General features: G+C 48.3%; 4 protein-coding genes across 4 annotated transcripts; 2 read left to right on the forward strand and 2 right to left on the reverse strand.

The window, feature by feature from the left end:
- Nucleotides 1-440: 440 nt before the first annotated feature.
- On the forward strand, nt 441-5,141 carry clic3 (chloride intracellular channel 3). Its single transcript, XM_048977651.1, has 6 exons — nt 441-593; nt 1,532-1,641; nt 1,755-1,880; nt 2,204-2,310; nt 2,401-2,576; nt 4,502-5,141. Exons 1-6 carry the CDS (start codon nt 558-560, stop codon nt 4,670-4,672), a joined length of 726 nt encoding a protein of 241 aa, XP_048833608.1. The 5' UTR covers nt 441-557; the 3' UTR covers nt 4,673-5,141.
- Nucleotides 5,142-5,274: 133 nt separating this feature from the next.
- paxx (PAXX non-homologous end joining factor) lies at nt 5,275-8,263 on the reverse strand. Its single transcript, XM_048977662.1, has 7 exons — nt 8,129-8,263; nt 7,294-7,354; nt 7,060-7,109; nt 6,562-6,737; nt 6,434-6,475; nt 6,126-6,216; nt 5,275-5,699 (listed from the first exon to the last, which is right to left on the reverse strand). Exons 1-7 carry the CDS (start codon nt 8,230-8,232, stop codon nt 5,663-5,665), a joined length of 561 nt encoding a protein of 186 aa, XP_048833619.1. The 5' UTR covers nt 8,233-8,263; the 3' UTR covers nt 5,275-5,662.
- Nucleotides 8,264-8,669: 406 nt separating this feature from the next.
- On the forward strand, nt 8,670-12,953 carry dph7 (diphthamide biosynthesis 7). The gene is made up of 9 exons (XM_048977608.1): nt 8,670-9,100; nt 9,185-9,318; nt 9,448-9,535; nt 9,655-9,749; nt 9,940-10,097; nt 10,689-10,761; nt 11,082-11,147; nt 11,601-11,773; nt 11,886-12,953. Exons 1-9 carry the CDS (start codon nt 8,960-8,962, stop codon nt 12,347-12,349), a joined length of 1,392 nt encoding a protein of 463 aa, XP_048833565.1. The 5' UTR covers nt 8,670-8,959; the 3' UTR covers nt 12,350-12,953.
- Nucleotides 12,954-13,057: 104 nt separating this feature from the next.
- mrpl41 (mitochondrial ribosomal protein L41) lies at nt 13,058-14,294 on the reverse strand. Its single transcript, XM_048977676.1, has 2 exons — nt 14,230-14,294; nt 13,058-13,802 (listed from the first exon to the last, which is right to left on the reverse strand). The coding sequence occupies exon 2, from the start codon at nt 13,777-13,779 to the stop codon at nt 13,372-13,374; it is 408 nt and encodes a 135-aa protein (XP_048833633.1). The 5' UTR covers nt 13,780-13,802; nt 14,230-14,294; the 3' UTR covers nt 13,058-13,371.
- Nucleotides 14,295-14,368: the final 74 nt, after the last annotated feature.

A 14,368-nucleotide genomic window follows, 5' to 3' on the forward strand; every position in this document is an offset into this window, starting at 1 on the left:
AGGGCGCAGTGCAGCGCATTTTCCACCAGGGGTGCACAGGCCGCGGGAGTCGTGGCGGCCAGGCGCCGTTGTCCCCCCTGTATGGAAGAACATTCTGAAAGTCACAGAGAGGGGAATGGAAATTTGGAGAAGCTTCCAAAAAACATGATGTACATAAGTGCCCAGCCGTGTGACAGACCGCTGTTGCTCTGCTGGCTTTGCCTCTCAATGTTTACAGGATTTCATTTCCTCCGCATTACAGTGGTGGGGTAATATACCCTTTGGGAAGATAGGAATCCTCTACAAAAAGGACGACACCCTGCCTAAAACCCCCTCACATGCAAACACACACGCGCACACACACACACACACACTGAGAGTAAAAGAAACCTAATCAAGAGCGACACACTTGTAAACACAGCCTCACCCGGACATACAGGTATAACCAGTGAGATGTACAGGTGGGTGTGTGTGAGGAATGTGATGGGAGTGGTGAAAGGGACAGACTGAGACACTGAAAATAAGAGAAGCGCCATAAGAGAGCAGCTGGAGAGCCTGGGAGGGAGAGAGACGGAGAAATGGCTGAAGCCCCAAAGATCGAGCTCTTCATCAAGGTAAGGGCTTCCGCAATGCCTGCGCCGTCGGGGGAATCAGCAGAATAGAAATTCGATTTGTTAAATACGTTAATCGTCTCGTATCAGTCGCATTCTGACTGATGTGCATCACTGCAGCTCACAGACTCCAGTATTACCCTGATTTTTCTGACATTCTGCACATAAAATAAAGTTTATTCAAGTCATTTGTTGATACAGTCATTTTCATATTCTCTGACCTGCCAGTAATATTTACACATATAAACCATCTACCTGCTGAATCCTGAGTTCTCAGTAATCTCAGTAATCGCTCTCATAGGTTGTCGATGACACGTTTGGGATAAAGTACTTGTCTTGAATGGAGACGTCATACTTTTTGCTTAATGGAAAGTAGCTTGAAACTTCTAGATGATTAGATTCGTCTGGCTGGGTGGGTCTGTGCACTTCTCCACGTGCCTTATCTGCATTTCAAGAATCAGGCAAAACAGCCCCTACATATGTTCATAGCAGGTGTCAGGTGATTCTGCAGGAGTCCTTATCACAGAACCTTCGGGCTCCAGTGTTTGAGGAAAGGCCTCGTATTGCGCCCAAGCGGCTGTGGGGACACGCGACCTTTCTGATCGTGGCTGTGTGACACCTTCAGTCATTGATTGTGTCAACACACCCTGGCCAAATCTCTAGGATCAAGGCAAAAAGCTCATTGAGCTAGAATGTTCCTCCTGCCTTTTGTTCTCAGCCAGATAGTCTTATCCTCCTAACTCAGATGTTACGGAGAAGACAGTGATGAGAATGTAAGAGAAAGTAAGCAAGGGGGAGGGTAAAAACGGCCCACAAGAAGGTTTTTTTTTATCATAGAGCACACCTCCATTTACTGTTTCTTTTAGAAAAGAGATCATTTCTGGGTGTTTAACAAATGCTCTTATTGTAGCCTTCAGTGTAACAGCCTGTTGTGTTTGCAGGCGAGTAACGATGGCGAGAGCGTGGGTAACTGCCCTTTCTGCCAGCGCCTCTTCATGATCCTCTGGCTGAAAGGTGTGCATTTCACCCTCACTACTGTCGACATGAAGAGGTGAGTGTCAGGAGGTCCAGCAGAGACCCCCCTCTGTGCCTGGGGAGGGGGCACCCTCGCTCACACGTGCTCGTGCATTCTGGGGCCACATTCCCCTCATTCCTCCATTCCAGGGCCCCAGAGGTTCTCAAAGACCTGGCCCCAGGCTCACAGCCCCCATTTCTGCTTTACAACAATGACGTGCGCACAGACACCAACAAGATCGAGGAGTTCCTGGAGGAGACGCTGGCCCCCCCGCAGTGAGTGACCTCAGTCTAGTCTTCATGACTGCACCTTATGCTCACCATCTTCTATCATATTTTGAACCTAATTGAATATATATTTTTTTCAGCTAAGTTCAGAATAATCAGCTTTTCACAACCAAGGCACAGGCCAATAAGAAACTATCAACTACTATCAACTTGTACGAATTCATTTAGGCATCTCACTGGATGTTGGTTGTTGCGCTACGCTGGTGCCATACTTTGTATGTTTGACGACGGGAACTCCCTATGAGAGCGTAAGCAGACTACACAGTGACCCAATATCTGCTGTGGGAGTCAGCATGTTTTTAACGCTGCAGGTATCCTAAGCTCTGCTGTCGCTATAAGGAATCCAATGGTGCTGGAGATGACATCTTCCATAAGTTCTCCGCCTATGTCAAGAATCCCAACCCTGGCCTGAATGACAGTGAGTTTGCGGCCTCTAGCCATGCAGCCCCTCACTGCACCTGTCTGTTTCCCCCGGCTGACTTTAGCAATGGCATGTTTGATGTTACAGTGCTGGAAAAGAAATTTCTGAAGAGCTTAATGAAGCTGGACCAGTACCTGCTGACCCCGCTTCCAAACGAACTGGACAAGAACCCCAACATAACAGAATCTCCCAGGCTCTTCCTGGATGGGAACACACTGACACTGGCAGACTGCAACCTGCTGCCCAAGCTCAACATCGTGAAGGTACCAACAACCGCCTCAACATGTGCGCAGGCAGGCAGACAGACAGACAGACAGGCAGACAGGCAGGCAGGCAGGCAGGCAGACAGACAGGCAGGCATGCAGACATGCATACAGACAGACAGGCAGGCATGCAGACAGACAGAAACACACACACACTAAGACACCGTAAAAAGGACATTGCTGCCTTAGAAAGGGTTCAGCAAAGGGCTACGAGAATGATCTCTGGTCTTAGAGGACTGTCTTATGAGGAGACGTTAGCTGAGCTGAATTTGTTCAGCCTCGAGCAAAGGATATTAAGGGGGTTAATTAAGGAAATTATGATCCAGGTATATAAGATTCCAACAGGTCTGGATGCTGTTCAGCCAAATGGCTATTTCAATATTAGTTTAAACAGTAGAACTCGTGGCCATAAGTGGAAATTAGCGGGTGAACATTTTAAAATGAATTTGAGGAAGCACTTCTTTACACAGCTTGTGGTTAGAGTATGGAATAATCTTCCTGTTAGTTTAGCACAAGCTAAAACCCTGGGTTCCTTTAAATCAGAGCTAGAAAAGATTTTAATAACTCTGAGCTATTAGATAAGTTCTCCCCAAATGAGGTTGATGGGCCGAATGGCCTCCTCTCCTTTGTAAATTTCTTATGTTCACACACACACACCTGTACTAATATCTTTGTGGGGCCTGTCCATTCAATTCTATGGGCATAACTGCAATCCCAAAAATGACAACCTTAACCCCTAACCCAGCTCTAACCTTACCCATAAGTAACCAAACAAAATTCAATACGTGACATTTTTAGTTGTTTGATTGCAGTCACAGATTTTTATAAAACTGAGCTGAAAAAATGATCCCACAGCATAAAAACAGAAGGATTTTATCAGTGTTTACAATGTAATCTATACATGGCCCACACACACACAGACAGACACACACACACACAGACAGACACACACACACACACAGACAGACAGACAAACACACAGACAGACACACATACAGAGACAGACAGGCACAGACACAGACACACACACACACAGACAGACAGACAGACAGACACACACACACACACAGACAGACAGACAGACAGACAGAGACAGACAGACAGACAAACACACAGACAGAGACAGACAGGCACACACACACAGATAGAGACAGACAGGCACAGACAGAGACAGGCACACACACACAGATAGAGACAGACAGGCACAGACAGAGACAGGCACACACACACAGATAGACAGACAGGCACAGACAGACAGGCAAACACACACAGATAGAGACAGACAGGCACAGACAGAGACAGGCACACACACACAGATAGAGACAGACAGGCACAGACAGAGACAGGCACACACACACAGAGACAGACAGGCACACATACACAGACAGAGAGACACAGACAGACACACACACACACATAGAGACAGACAGACAGACACACACACACACAGACAGAGATAGACAGGCACAGACAGGCACAGACAGACAGGCACACACACACAGATAGAGACAGACAGGCACAGACAGACAGGCACACACACACAGATAGAGACAGACAGGCACAGACAGAGACAGGCACACACACACAGATAGAGACAGACAGGCACACACACACACAGACAGAGACAGACAGGCACACACACACACAGACAGAGACAGACAGGCACACACACACAGATAGAGACAGACAGACAGGCACAGACAGAGACAGACAGGCACACACACACAGACAGAGACAGACAGGCACACACACATACACACACACACAGAGACAGACAGGCACAGACAGAGACAGACAGACAGGCACACACACAGAGACAGACAGGCACAGACAGAGACAGACAGACAGGCACAGGTCCTCCTCTTACTCTCATATGGTCAGTGAGAAATTAAAACAGCTGCCACCCTCTTGCTCCTCGTCTGTAGGTTGTGTGCAAGAAGTACCGGGATTTCGAGATTCCTGCCGCCCTGAAGGGCCTGACGCGGTATCTGGTAAATGCCTACGAGCGGGACGAGTTCCGCTTCACCTGCCCCAACGACGGCGAGATCCTGCTGGCCTACTACTCAGTGGCCAAGTACCTCACCAGGAACAAATGAAGCCAGGTCTATGGAGAGAGAGAAGAGGGGAGGAGAGCAGATGAAGGAAGAAACGCTTCGGTATCATTTTCCCTTCGGAGTATCTGCCGTCGCTGATGCAGACCCAGCCCCCTGCCGCTTCTGGATAAATGTCACTCCTATGCAGCTCTAGCAGCGCCGTATAAATAAGAGAACATCGCATTCCTATAAAAAGAAAACCTTTGGTTCTGTTCATGGCATTTTGTCCTCAGTACCTCGTAGACTTATATCAACTTAAATCATTTGTTTCTGGATGGCTTCCATTATGGTGCTGCTGGATTTTCTTAAAGGGCAAATATGCTTACGGCTTTTAATTAGTTTTATTTCACCTAAGAAAGATTTTTGTTCATTTTCATATCATGGAGGCACATGAAAGCCGCCCATCTAGCTGTGTTTAGGAATATTGCTTTGTATCAATTCCTCTCTTTTAATAAAGTATTTAAATGATGAACGAAGTGTGCAGATGCTGTCTGCTTCTTCATTATTTAGGAGCTGATCAGTTGCACTAATTAAGTCTTTACTATTCCTGAATGAGTTTTGTGGTTGTAAATGTAAGTTAAACAAGGCATCTCAACAAGAATTAGTTCATTACAAATGCATTTATTTATTTTTTAAAACAATGGGTGTTCATCAGCATATATCAGCACGTTAAAAAATTGTGTGTCAAGTCCGCAGCTTAAAAAGGAGGGAATTATTAAAAACAGCATCATGTTATGAATGGAAATTCATACTTGAGAGGATTAAAAGGATAAATAATGACAGATTACCACACATTTCATACTGAATACTGAGCGGTTTATGGTACATGAATCAGTGTCAGGACCAGCAGACATTAATGGCCATATCCATCCATCCATCTTCCAAACTGCTTATCCTACTGGGTCGCGGGGGTCCAGAGCCTATCCCGGAAGCAATGGGCATGAGGGGGGGAACAACCCAGGATGGGGGGCCAGACCATCTATTCAGAGATCCTCACTCATCAAACAAGACGCCGGTTGCGGACTTCTTACTGTGGTGGGACATGGAGACAGAATGGTGCTCTGTGAGAGTGTGAGACGGAATGGTGCTCTGTGAGAGTGTGAGACGGAATGGTGCTCTGTGAGAGTGTGAGACGGAATGGTGCTCTGTGAGAGTGTGAGACGGAATGGTGCTTTTAATGGAATGGTAGTTTTTAGCTTGGGGGACATTTTTCAGGTCCCTACGATGTTAACCTCAGTTTCATAAAAATCTGTGAATGCAATGAAAACAATAAAAGTGCTTAAAGTCTTGAGTTTTGTTTGGTTACTTAAGGTTACTTACAACCTCGTCATAGCTGGGATTCGGGTTATTCCCATAGACATGAATGGAGAGTCCCCACAAAGACATGAATATGAAGAATACTCGTGTATTTGTGTGTGTGTGTGTGTGTGCGCGTGCGGCCCTTCGCGAACGTCACCTTCTGCTTCCCGGATTGATGAGCGAGTCTCCCGGAATGCGCTTCCTTACTGCCAGAATCGGCCCGGTCTGGTGCCTCCTAGGCTCAAATTCTGGAATGAGAGTCCAGTTAACAGTCACGTCCTCCTTAAATGTCCAAGAAACCCAAGAAGTACCAAGACCTGATTGTCCAAAATATGAAATAAAAAGCTATAATGATAATTATATTAGTATAAACGGGTGTCAGTTTCTTCTTGAACAAGTGTTACTGATGGCATTCCTGTGCAACTGCAAAGGAATGCACGAGGAGCGCACACAGCGAGCACATACCTGTACGCCCTCCCTGCACGTTTTTCATGGGACTGACAGGAGCTGTAAGAGAATGACGTCAGGGAGGCTCGGCATATGGACCACACATACCACCACATCCTGGGGGGGGGGGGGGGGGGGGGGCTCACCTGGGCCACCCATGCAGCTCAAGCTCTCAGCCATCCTGAAGAGCAGCTCCTGCAGCTCCGCACGAGACTGCGGGCTGCCCAGCCGAGACAGGGAAACGCTAAGGCCACCCCCCAAGTGCAGGAGCGCAGAGTCCCCCTCCAGGCTCACCGACGCCATGCCTGTCTGACAGGCTTCCCTGAATACACAGAGGAGAAAAAGCAAAGCCATGCAAAGACTCCCACAGAAGGGCCGAATAACCGTAATCTACAAACCACCACCGTCACACCTCTGGGGTAAGATGCTACTCAGTGACAAAGTATGTCAGCTCACTCATTCTTCAATCCACAAAATATCAGTCACACCTCTGGCCTACATTGTTGCTCAATGACAAAATGCGCCATAACTTATCCTGCAGTTTATTTATAAATGTAACGCATACTACAATACCGTTTACCATCTCCAACTAGACCAACAAACCCAAAAGGATTAAAGTTTCACTGCATCCCACAGGGCCATACCTGATTTTCGAGACGTAACTTTCAGGTGACTTCAAGGCAAAGCTCTTCATCTGAAATTTAAACCGTGACAGGGTGTCAACCATTTCCTACAAGCAGTGCGTGTCAGAGCCCAAATGGGCAACACCTAATGGCTTCACTGGCACTGTATATGGGGAATATCTTCACCCCACAAAATATAGCCATCAAGCGTGGGCATTCAGCCTGTGATGCTGTGTGTCGGGCTGAACAGCTTACATGCTGGGTCAAAGTGTCCTCTGTGAAATCCGTGCTCCATACATCTGAAGCGTCGGTCATTCTGCCAGGGCGAAAGCATGCGAGTGTTACCCTTAACCGTCTCTGCACCCCATCTTCTAAGGTGGGCGGGGTTAGAAACAGGGACAGCAGAAGCACAGAATGTCAGCAGCACAAAGGAAGTTCGGAAGTGTTAAGCTGTGCATCTGGAGAGCATGAGCCAGCGGCTGGGGGGGGCTCCTCAACTGCACCCTCTTCCTGGTGGCAGGAGGACAGTTAGCACACCACCCTGTCCTCCTCCCCGGCTTCCGCCGAGTCCAGCCATAGTCCTGTGGCAGGCTTGGCCATCCATCCACGTTTGCTCAGCTTTCAGCTCAATCTCTCTCCCATAGCAAACAACACCAATTAACACAATACATACGGCAAACCTGCAGTGGTTTATCTGTTCCCTCAACAAAATACCTACTACACCCCTCCTTGTAAAAAAAAATGCATTAAACTTAAATGCAATATCTGTCTCTCTATATATAAGCACATTCTCAGTGATTTAGTTAATAAACGTGAAAGGTGGAGTTTGTACTTTGATAATTAAATAGGTAATGCTCCACGTCTCATAGCCATGATTCAGTTCTCATCCATCCAACCTTCGGGAGGTGTGGCGTGGTTTTCCGCGTAGATCTGCTTCGCACATTTTTATGGCACCCATTCAATCATAGTACTTACTAACATCCCCTAGGCTGCAGTGCAAACATGTGACTCGGCTATAATACTAAATACGGCTGATTGAGTTTGGCCACCGACCATCTAACGAAATAAAACTTCTGAACTACAAACTTACCGAATGTTAAACGCCCCAGCTTTCCCGTGGAAATAGCACAGATACTTCGCGTCGTCGCATTTATTGACAACCGTGCAGTATGTCGATCTCATTTGATGATCCATTAGTAGATGAAGAAATGCGATCGTTACCTCATTGACGTTTGCACTGGATATATTTAGGTTATAAAGTATCTCATACAGAATAGAGACAAGACGGAGTACGCTAATAAACACGGAGCAGAGTCAATGTGCAAATTCAGTTGTTTTATAAACTCAATTAGAGGGGTGAAGATTATACGAGCTGCGATACGATCTTAGACAGAATGAAAGCAATCGACCTGGCGACAAAAGATTAAAACTGAGAAGAAACCGAGACCTTTTCTGGCTTTGTTGTTGTGTGACGTAACCGACGTTTAACCCGGAAGTGAGTGGGTGGCGCGCGCTTCTCCGCGCGTCCCCGTCGCCAGCAGCCACGAGTTGTAAGTATGTCCAATATCTTATTTACACACACGGGGAAAAATGAGTTTCAATGCTGGTAAGCGTGCAGTGTTGTGATGCTTAGCAGAGCGCGGCGGATTTAGTCGCCCTTCATCCGCTCAGATTAGCCGTCGCTGACTTCAGCTTGACTGCACTTACGTCGCCAGCGCATCTGCCTAAAAACTGTAAACGTCTCTGAGCGTTTATGTAAATACAGAGAAAATAATCATACAAATAACAACCGGATAAGGAGGAAAGTGTGGCAGTGCCGGGTTAACCCCGATAATGCAGGCGACGCCAGATTCATGGTATGAACTGAGTGTATTGCGGTGCTGTTCCTGAGCAGAGCTGGACTTGCGGGGTGCAGGATGCCATGGCCTGCAGATCGCGCACCCGGAGCCTGCAGCTGCTGGACACGCAGCTGAGCGCAGACGCCGTGGAGTGGTGCCCGGTGGCCCCTTGGCACGGTGTTCTGGCCTGCGGAACGTACCAGCTGCTGAAGACGCCGGAAGGGGTCAGGGCAGCGTCAGGCGCACCTCGTTTTACTTATTACGAGAGGGGCTGGATATAATTAGTGCTCTTTTGTTTTTTTTTTAAGGTGGACGTTGAGTCCGCCGTCCCCAGCCGCATTGGACGACTCTACCTGTTTCAGTTTCATGAGGATGGTCTGCATTGTCCGCCGCTCACTGAGATTCAGCGCATTGATACATCCGCCATACTAGATATTAAGTGGTAAGGCCATTATCCATGATAAATGTTAATTATATTTTGTGTATATAGGCTGAAGTATGTATTGTGTTTTTAAAACTAGTAAACAGTTTTATTATCTGTTTGGTCCTAGTTGTACATTTCTATCCTCAGGTGTCATGTGCCTGTGTTGGAGCACCCCCTACTGGGGATGGCCACTGCCAGTGGGGAATTACAACTGTGGAAACTGACTGACACTCAGGTGAGGGGCTGATCCACCTCTAGGGTGCACAGGGTCTGTAACACACTGAATGGACAATGAAGCTCATGGCTAGAAAAGACTATGCCTGTCACCTTGTCATGGGCATCTCTCTCCAGTAGGATGGCCCCAGTGGGCTGGAGATGACATCGTGCGTGGAGCTGGGCCCTGATAGGCTGGCTCTGTCTTTGGACTGGTCCACTGGTAGGGGGGACAGGTGAGCGAAAGCAAGATTATTATGGTTGGTAGCAAGACATGTCAATTCAGGGACACAACTAGTGGAACAGTGGATCAGGCAAGCATTATGTTGACCTGCACTGCATTAAGGTCCCCGAACTGTCGGCCTTCACCGAGAGATCTGTCACTTTCTTAATGAGGCTTGCTGCTGTGCTGCCACCTTCTTGCAGCAGTGACGTGCGAGTGGTGTCCAGTGACTCCACAGGGGGCATCAGCGTGCTGGCACTGGGGGAGGCCAGCCTTGCCAAGCTCTCTCAGTGGAAGGCTCACGACTTTGAGGCCTGGATCTCTGCCTTCAGCTACTGGGACACTCAGCTGCTCTACTCAGGTGTGGGGGGGGGGCTGCTCCATTCTTCATGTCTCTTACTGCCCCCTGCTGTTGAATATATGTTTCTTTTTTAAAAAGAAATGCATGAGTGCATGCGCCGTCAATTTTGGTCGTTACTCTTTCTGTGATCACAGTTATTCAAATGATTCTATTCTCATTTCATACACATTCTGGTATGGCTCTGCGGAGCATCAAACGGCAAGGACAGGAACAGATGAGCAGTAAATACAGGTCGGGGGGGGGTTAATGAAATACAAACAATACACTGCAGCACACAACATAACAATGACAGTTCAAGTAATAAAAGCAAACCGTGGTGTAGGACAGTGCGTGACAGTACACTGATAATCTCAGAAACAATGTTGTAGCGTAAATGTGTATTTGCCAGCGTTGGGGTGGGGGGGGGCGGGCGGGATGACTGAAGTCTGGGGGACAAAACTGGCAGAACCTGGTAGCGGACAGAATGCTTCAGATCCTTTTCCAGATGGAAGGGGGATGAACCGGCTGTTTGATGGGTGCTGGTGCTGATTTTTAGCTGCCAGATGTTACTGGTGCTCTGTTTGTTCACTCTGGCACCGGTCCCTGTCCCAGGTGGGGATGACTGCAAGCTGAAGGGCTGGGACCTCCGCATTGGGCCATCCTGCCCCACCTTCACCAGTCAGGGGTGAGCAGGTCACTCCCCGTCCCAGACATGGGCAGCAACACTGGCACCTCTGCGATTAACCAGAGGGCTGTGCTGCTTGTTTACCTTCACGGCGCCTGCTTCTGTGTGAGCGCGGTGTGGTTGGCAGTTTGTGATGGGATTAAGGGGCGATGATGGCACCAGTCATGTCAGACAAATCAGATGTTGCGACACATTTTATCCCACTTTTTGTGTTTTGCCATGTGTTTGGAACGTCAGCATTCTCATGTGTTTCTGCCCTCTCATTGGCTGACTGTGTCACACGGTGATTCCTGCATCACATTCTCCATTTTCTCACACAGGCATTCCATGGGGGTCTGCAGCATCCACAGCAATCCACACCGGGAACACGTCCTGGCCACTGGCAGGTAAAAGTTGTGTGTGTGTGTGTGTGTGTGTGTGTGTGTGTGTGTGTGTGTGTGTGGGGGGGGATTAAACACACTGCATCTACAACAACCTGCACTGGGAGCACATCCTGGCCACTGGCATTTTCAGATGCAAAAATACCAAAATTAATACATTTCCTTCAAAACAAACTATAGCTGAGTGTCACGGGGCTGTTGAGCAGAGCTGGTCTCTGGTTTTCCCTTTGCATGCGTGCTGTAATGCACGGGCCCCGTGTCAGTGGCATTTTTCTGTTCTAAGCATGTCAAGCCCATTGTATGGTGTGCTGAGGGGACTTCAGTGGTATATATGTTATATAATGGATAATAGGTATTACAGGTTTTTTTGTTTTAAACTTGTATGTAATGATTCTTCCCTCAAACGTGGCACTGGTAGGGAGCTTGTTTGACCTGACAAAGTGCCCTCCCACCCCCCAGCTATGACGAGCAGATGCTGCTGTGGGACGAGCGCAACATGAAGCGGCCCTTAGCCGAGACACTGCTGGGTGGCGGCGTGTGGCGGCTCAAATGGCACCCGACGCAGGAGCACCTCCTGCTGGCTGCCTGCATGCATAACGACTTCCACATCCTACACTGCCAGCAGGCTCTGGGTGAGGCTTACTTACTTCAGTCATTAATTAGGCTATGTGGTTCAATTCTGGACCTAGAGTGTATTGTCCACCTTAAATGAAATCTAGTGCTGTTTTTCCTCCATGTCTCTAGAGGGCAGTGGTGAACCATGCTCAATCCTGGCCTCCTATATCTTGCACAACTCCCTCGCCTACGGAGCGGATTGGTCGCGCCTCCCACTTAGAGGAGCCCCTGCCTGTGACTCTCAGGAGACAGCAGAGGCAGAAGGAGCTACGCTGGAAATGGGAGCTCACCTGAGGATCCAGTACGAATCGCCCACCGCCAGCTTTGACACGTCGCTGGAGGATGACATGGGCCGGTACATCCCTGAGGGAGTGCAGCCCAGTCCTGCGTGTGCTGCGGAGGCCACGCCCCCTGTCCCTGCTGGCCATACCCCCACTCTGTCCTGCCTGATGGCCACCTGTTCCTTCTATGACCACATGTTACACGTGTGGCGCTGGGACTGGACCCCTGAGGAGAGTGGAGCGGTTACTGGTGCCGAGGGCCAAGGGGGCGTGGATGGCGGCCATGGAGGAGCTGCAGAGGGAGGGGATTAGCTATGCATGCTAACTGGTGCCACCTGCACCAACTTATTCTCAGGTGTGGGGAGGAGATGGCTGTGGAGCCTAGAACAGCAAGCATTCATGGCATGACCACAGGCAGGGCGGCCACTCGCAGCACGTGGCTGCGGGTCCCAGTGTGTGCCGAACAGAATAAGGTCTCAAGGTGGAAACTCTACAGGCGGCAGTCCTATCTGCACCTAGATAACCAGATACAACCAGAACCTTGACTTTTCTGTAACTTATTTTGGTCATGAATGTTTGATCCCCCCCATTTAGAGTGAAGGGTGATATCTAATCATGGAAAGGACTAGTTGGTGTCCTGCTGGTGTGTTGCACAGCAATATAGCTCGTCAACCAAAAACTTAAACCAAATGAACTTTTCTTTAAATGTTATATATATATATATATATATATATATGATACGACAAGGTTGATTATCTGTATCTTATTTTAAATCACTGTATGGTGACACTGGCTGTTTTTAAGCTTTGTACTTAAATACATTGTTGCAGGATACTGTCACATTTTACAAAGAAATGCCAATTACTACAGCAGTACTTCACCAATAAAACTAATTTGTATGGGGGTGTTCTTCAAATTCATGTATTTCTGCTTAATATGAAAAGTGTGTTTGATGTTGGTATTAATATAGTATATAATATTAGGTATATAAGTTTGCTGGCACAAAAGCATATAATTGGATTACACGACTCAATTACATTTTATTTGGTTCATTACTTTGTTTTGATACAAAAATGCATTTGACTACCAGTGGTGGATTAACATTTCACTGTCACTTTAGCGTAGATGAACTTTTTTATTATTATTGAGTCATTTCCTTACATACCAGTCTGGGAAAAAATGACCGAAGGGGAAGTTCACAGAAGATGGATTTCTTGCTGGGGGGGGGGACCCGATATTCTTGTTGCAGAGGACGGATCCCCGAATGCCGGTCCGACACCCCAGCAGTCCTTATCGTCCTCGTACGTTTCTAGGGCGCCTTGTCAGCCTGGTCGCTACCGCACGAAGTTTTTGGGAAACAGCTTAAACAGCCTGCCCTCCTGCGTGGGCTGGAAGCCGTACTTCTCCAAGTCGCCTGGTCTGAAGGTGCCCTCCTCCATGTCCTTCCGTATCTGCGGGGCCACCGCCTGGGTAAAGAGCTCCTCGGCGGTGAGGGGCGGCTCCGTGCCGTCCGGAGCGCGGTATGACACGTACGCCTGGAGCCTGAAGCCCTGCAGGTTGGGCACCACGAACTCCGGGACCATCTCCTGTATCCGCACGAACTTGCGGCTGGCCGTCAGCTTGCCCGTCGGCCTGGCGCCCCGGCCCTTGTAGAAGGTGTTCGACCCACGCTTGCTAGTGAACTCCGCCATGCGGTCCGCACCCCGGGCCAGGCCCCTGCACAGCGCCGACAGCACCCCCATGCGGCCGTCTGTGGGCTACGCTCCTAATGGGGAACACGGGGGCGCGCACAGACCGCGTTTAAGTCCGCATGAATTTCGGATCGGCATCTGTGTTCCTCAAGTGTGATAAATAGTGTTTCTTCAAAAAATTCGGGTTTTACCGGGATCGCACTATAATTCAGACCAAACCCGCAAATCCGACATTAACCGGATATTCTCCATCAGGGTTAAAGTATTAAAAATGACGTTGTATGCAATAACACATTAATGGGAAAGAGGGAATACGCTAGTTTTACCTAGTTTAACATACACACCATCAATATCTCTAGCGGCAAACAAGAATTATTAGCATGATACCGAGTACATGTATAGTCAGCAAGAAACTTTGTTCATATATATATTTATATACAGAGAGGGCGCGATTACATTCTATATTAATCGTAGTAACATTTAAAAGATAAAGACACTCACCTTGGCGGCTCCACATAAGCTGCAGCAATGTATCCGTGCACGGTGAAATAAAGACGGCGGTGATTGGGCGAGAAGAGCTGGAGGCAGCCAATTGGTATGCCGCGTACTATCAAGTGGGTTGTACCTCTTGGCAGCTTGT

The sequence above is a fragment of the Brienomyrus brachyistius genome, chromosome 2 (assembly GCF_023856365.1).
Source record: "Brienomyrus brachyistius isolate T26 chromosome 2, BBRACH_0.4, whole genome shotgun sequence".
In the NCBI taxonomy this organism is placed as follows: domain Eukaryota; kingdom Metazoa; phylum Chordata; class Actinopteri; order Osteoglossiformes; family Mormyridae; genus Brienomyrus; species Brienomyrus brachyistius.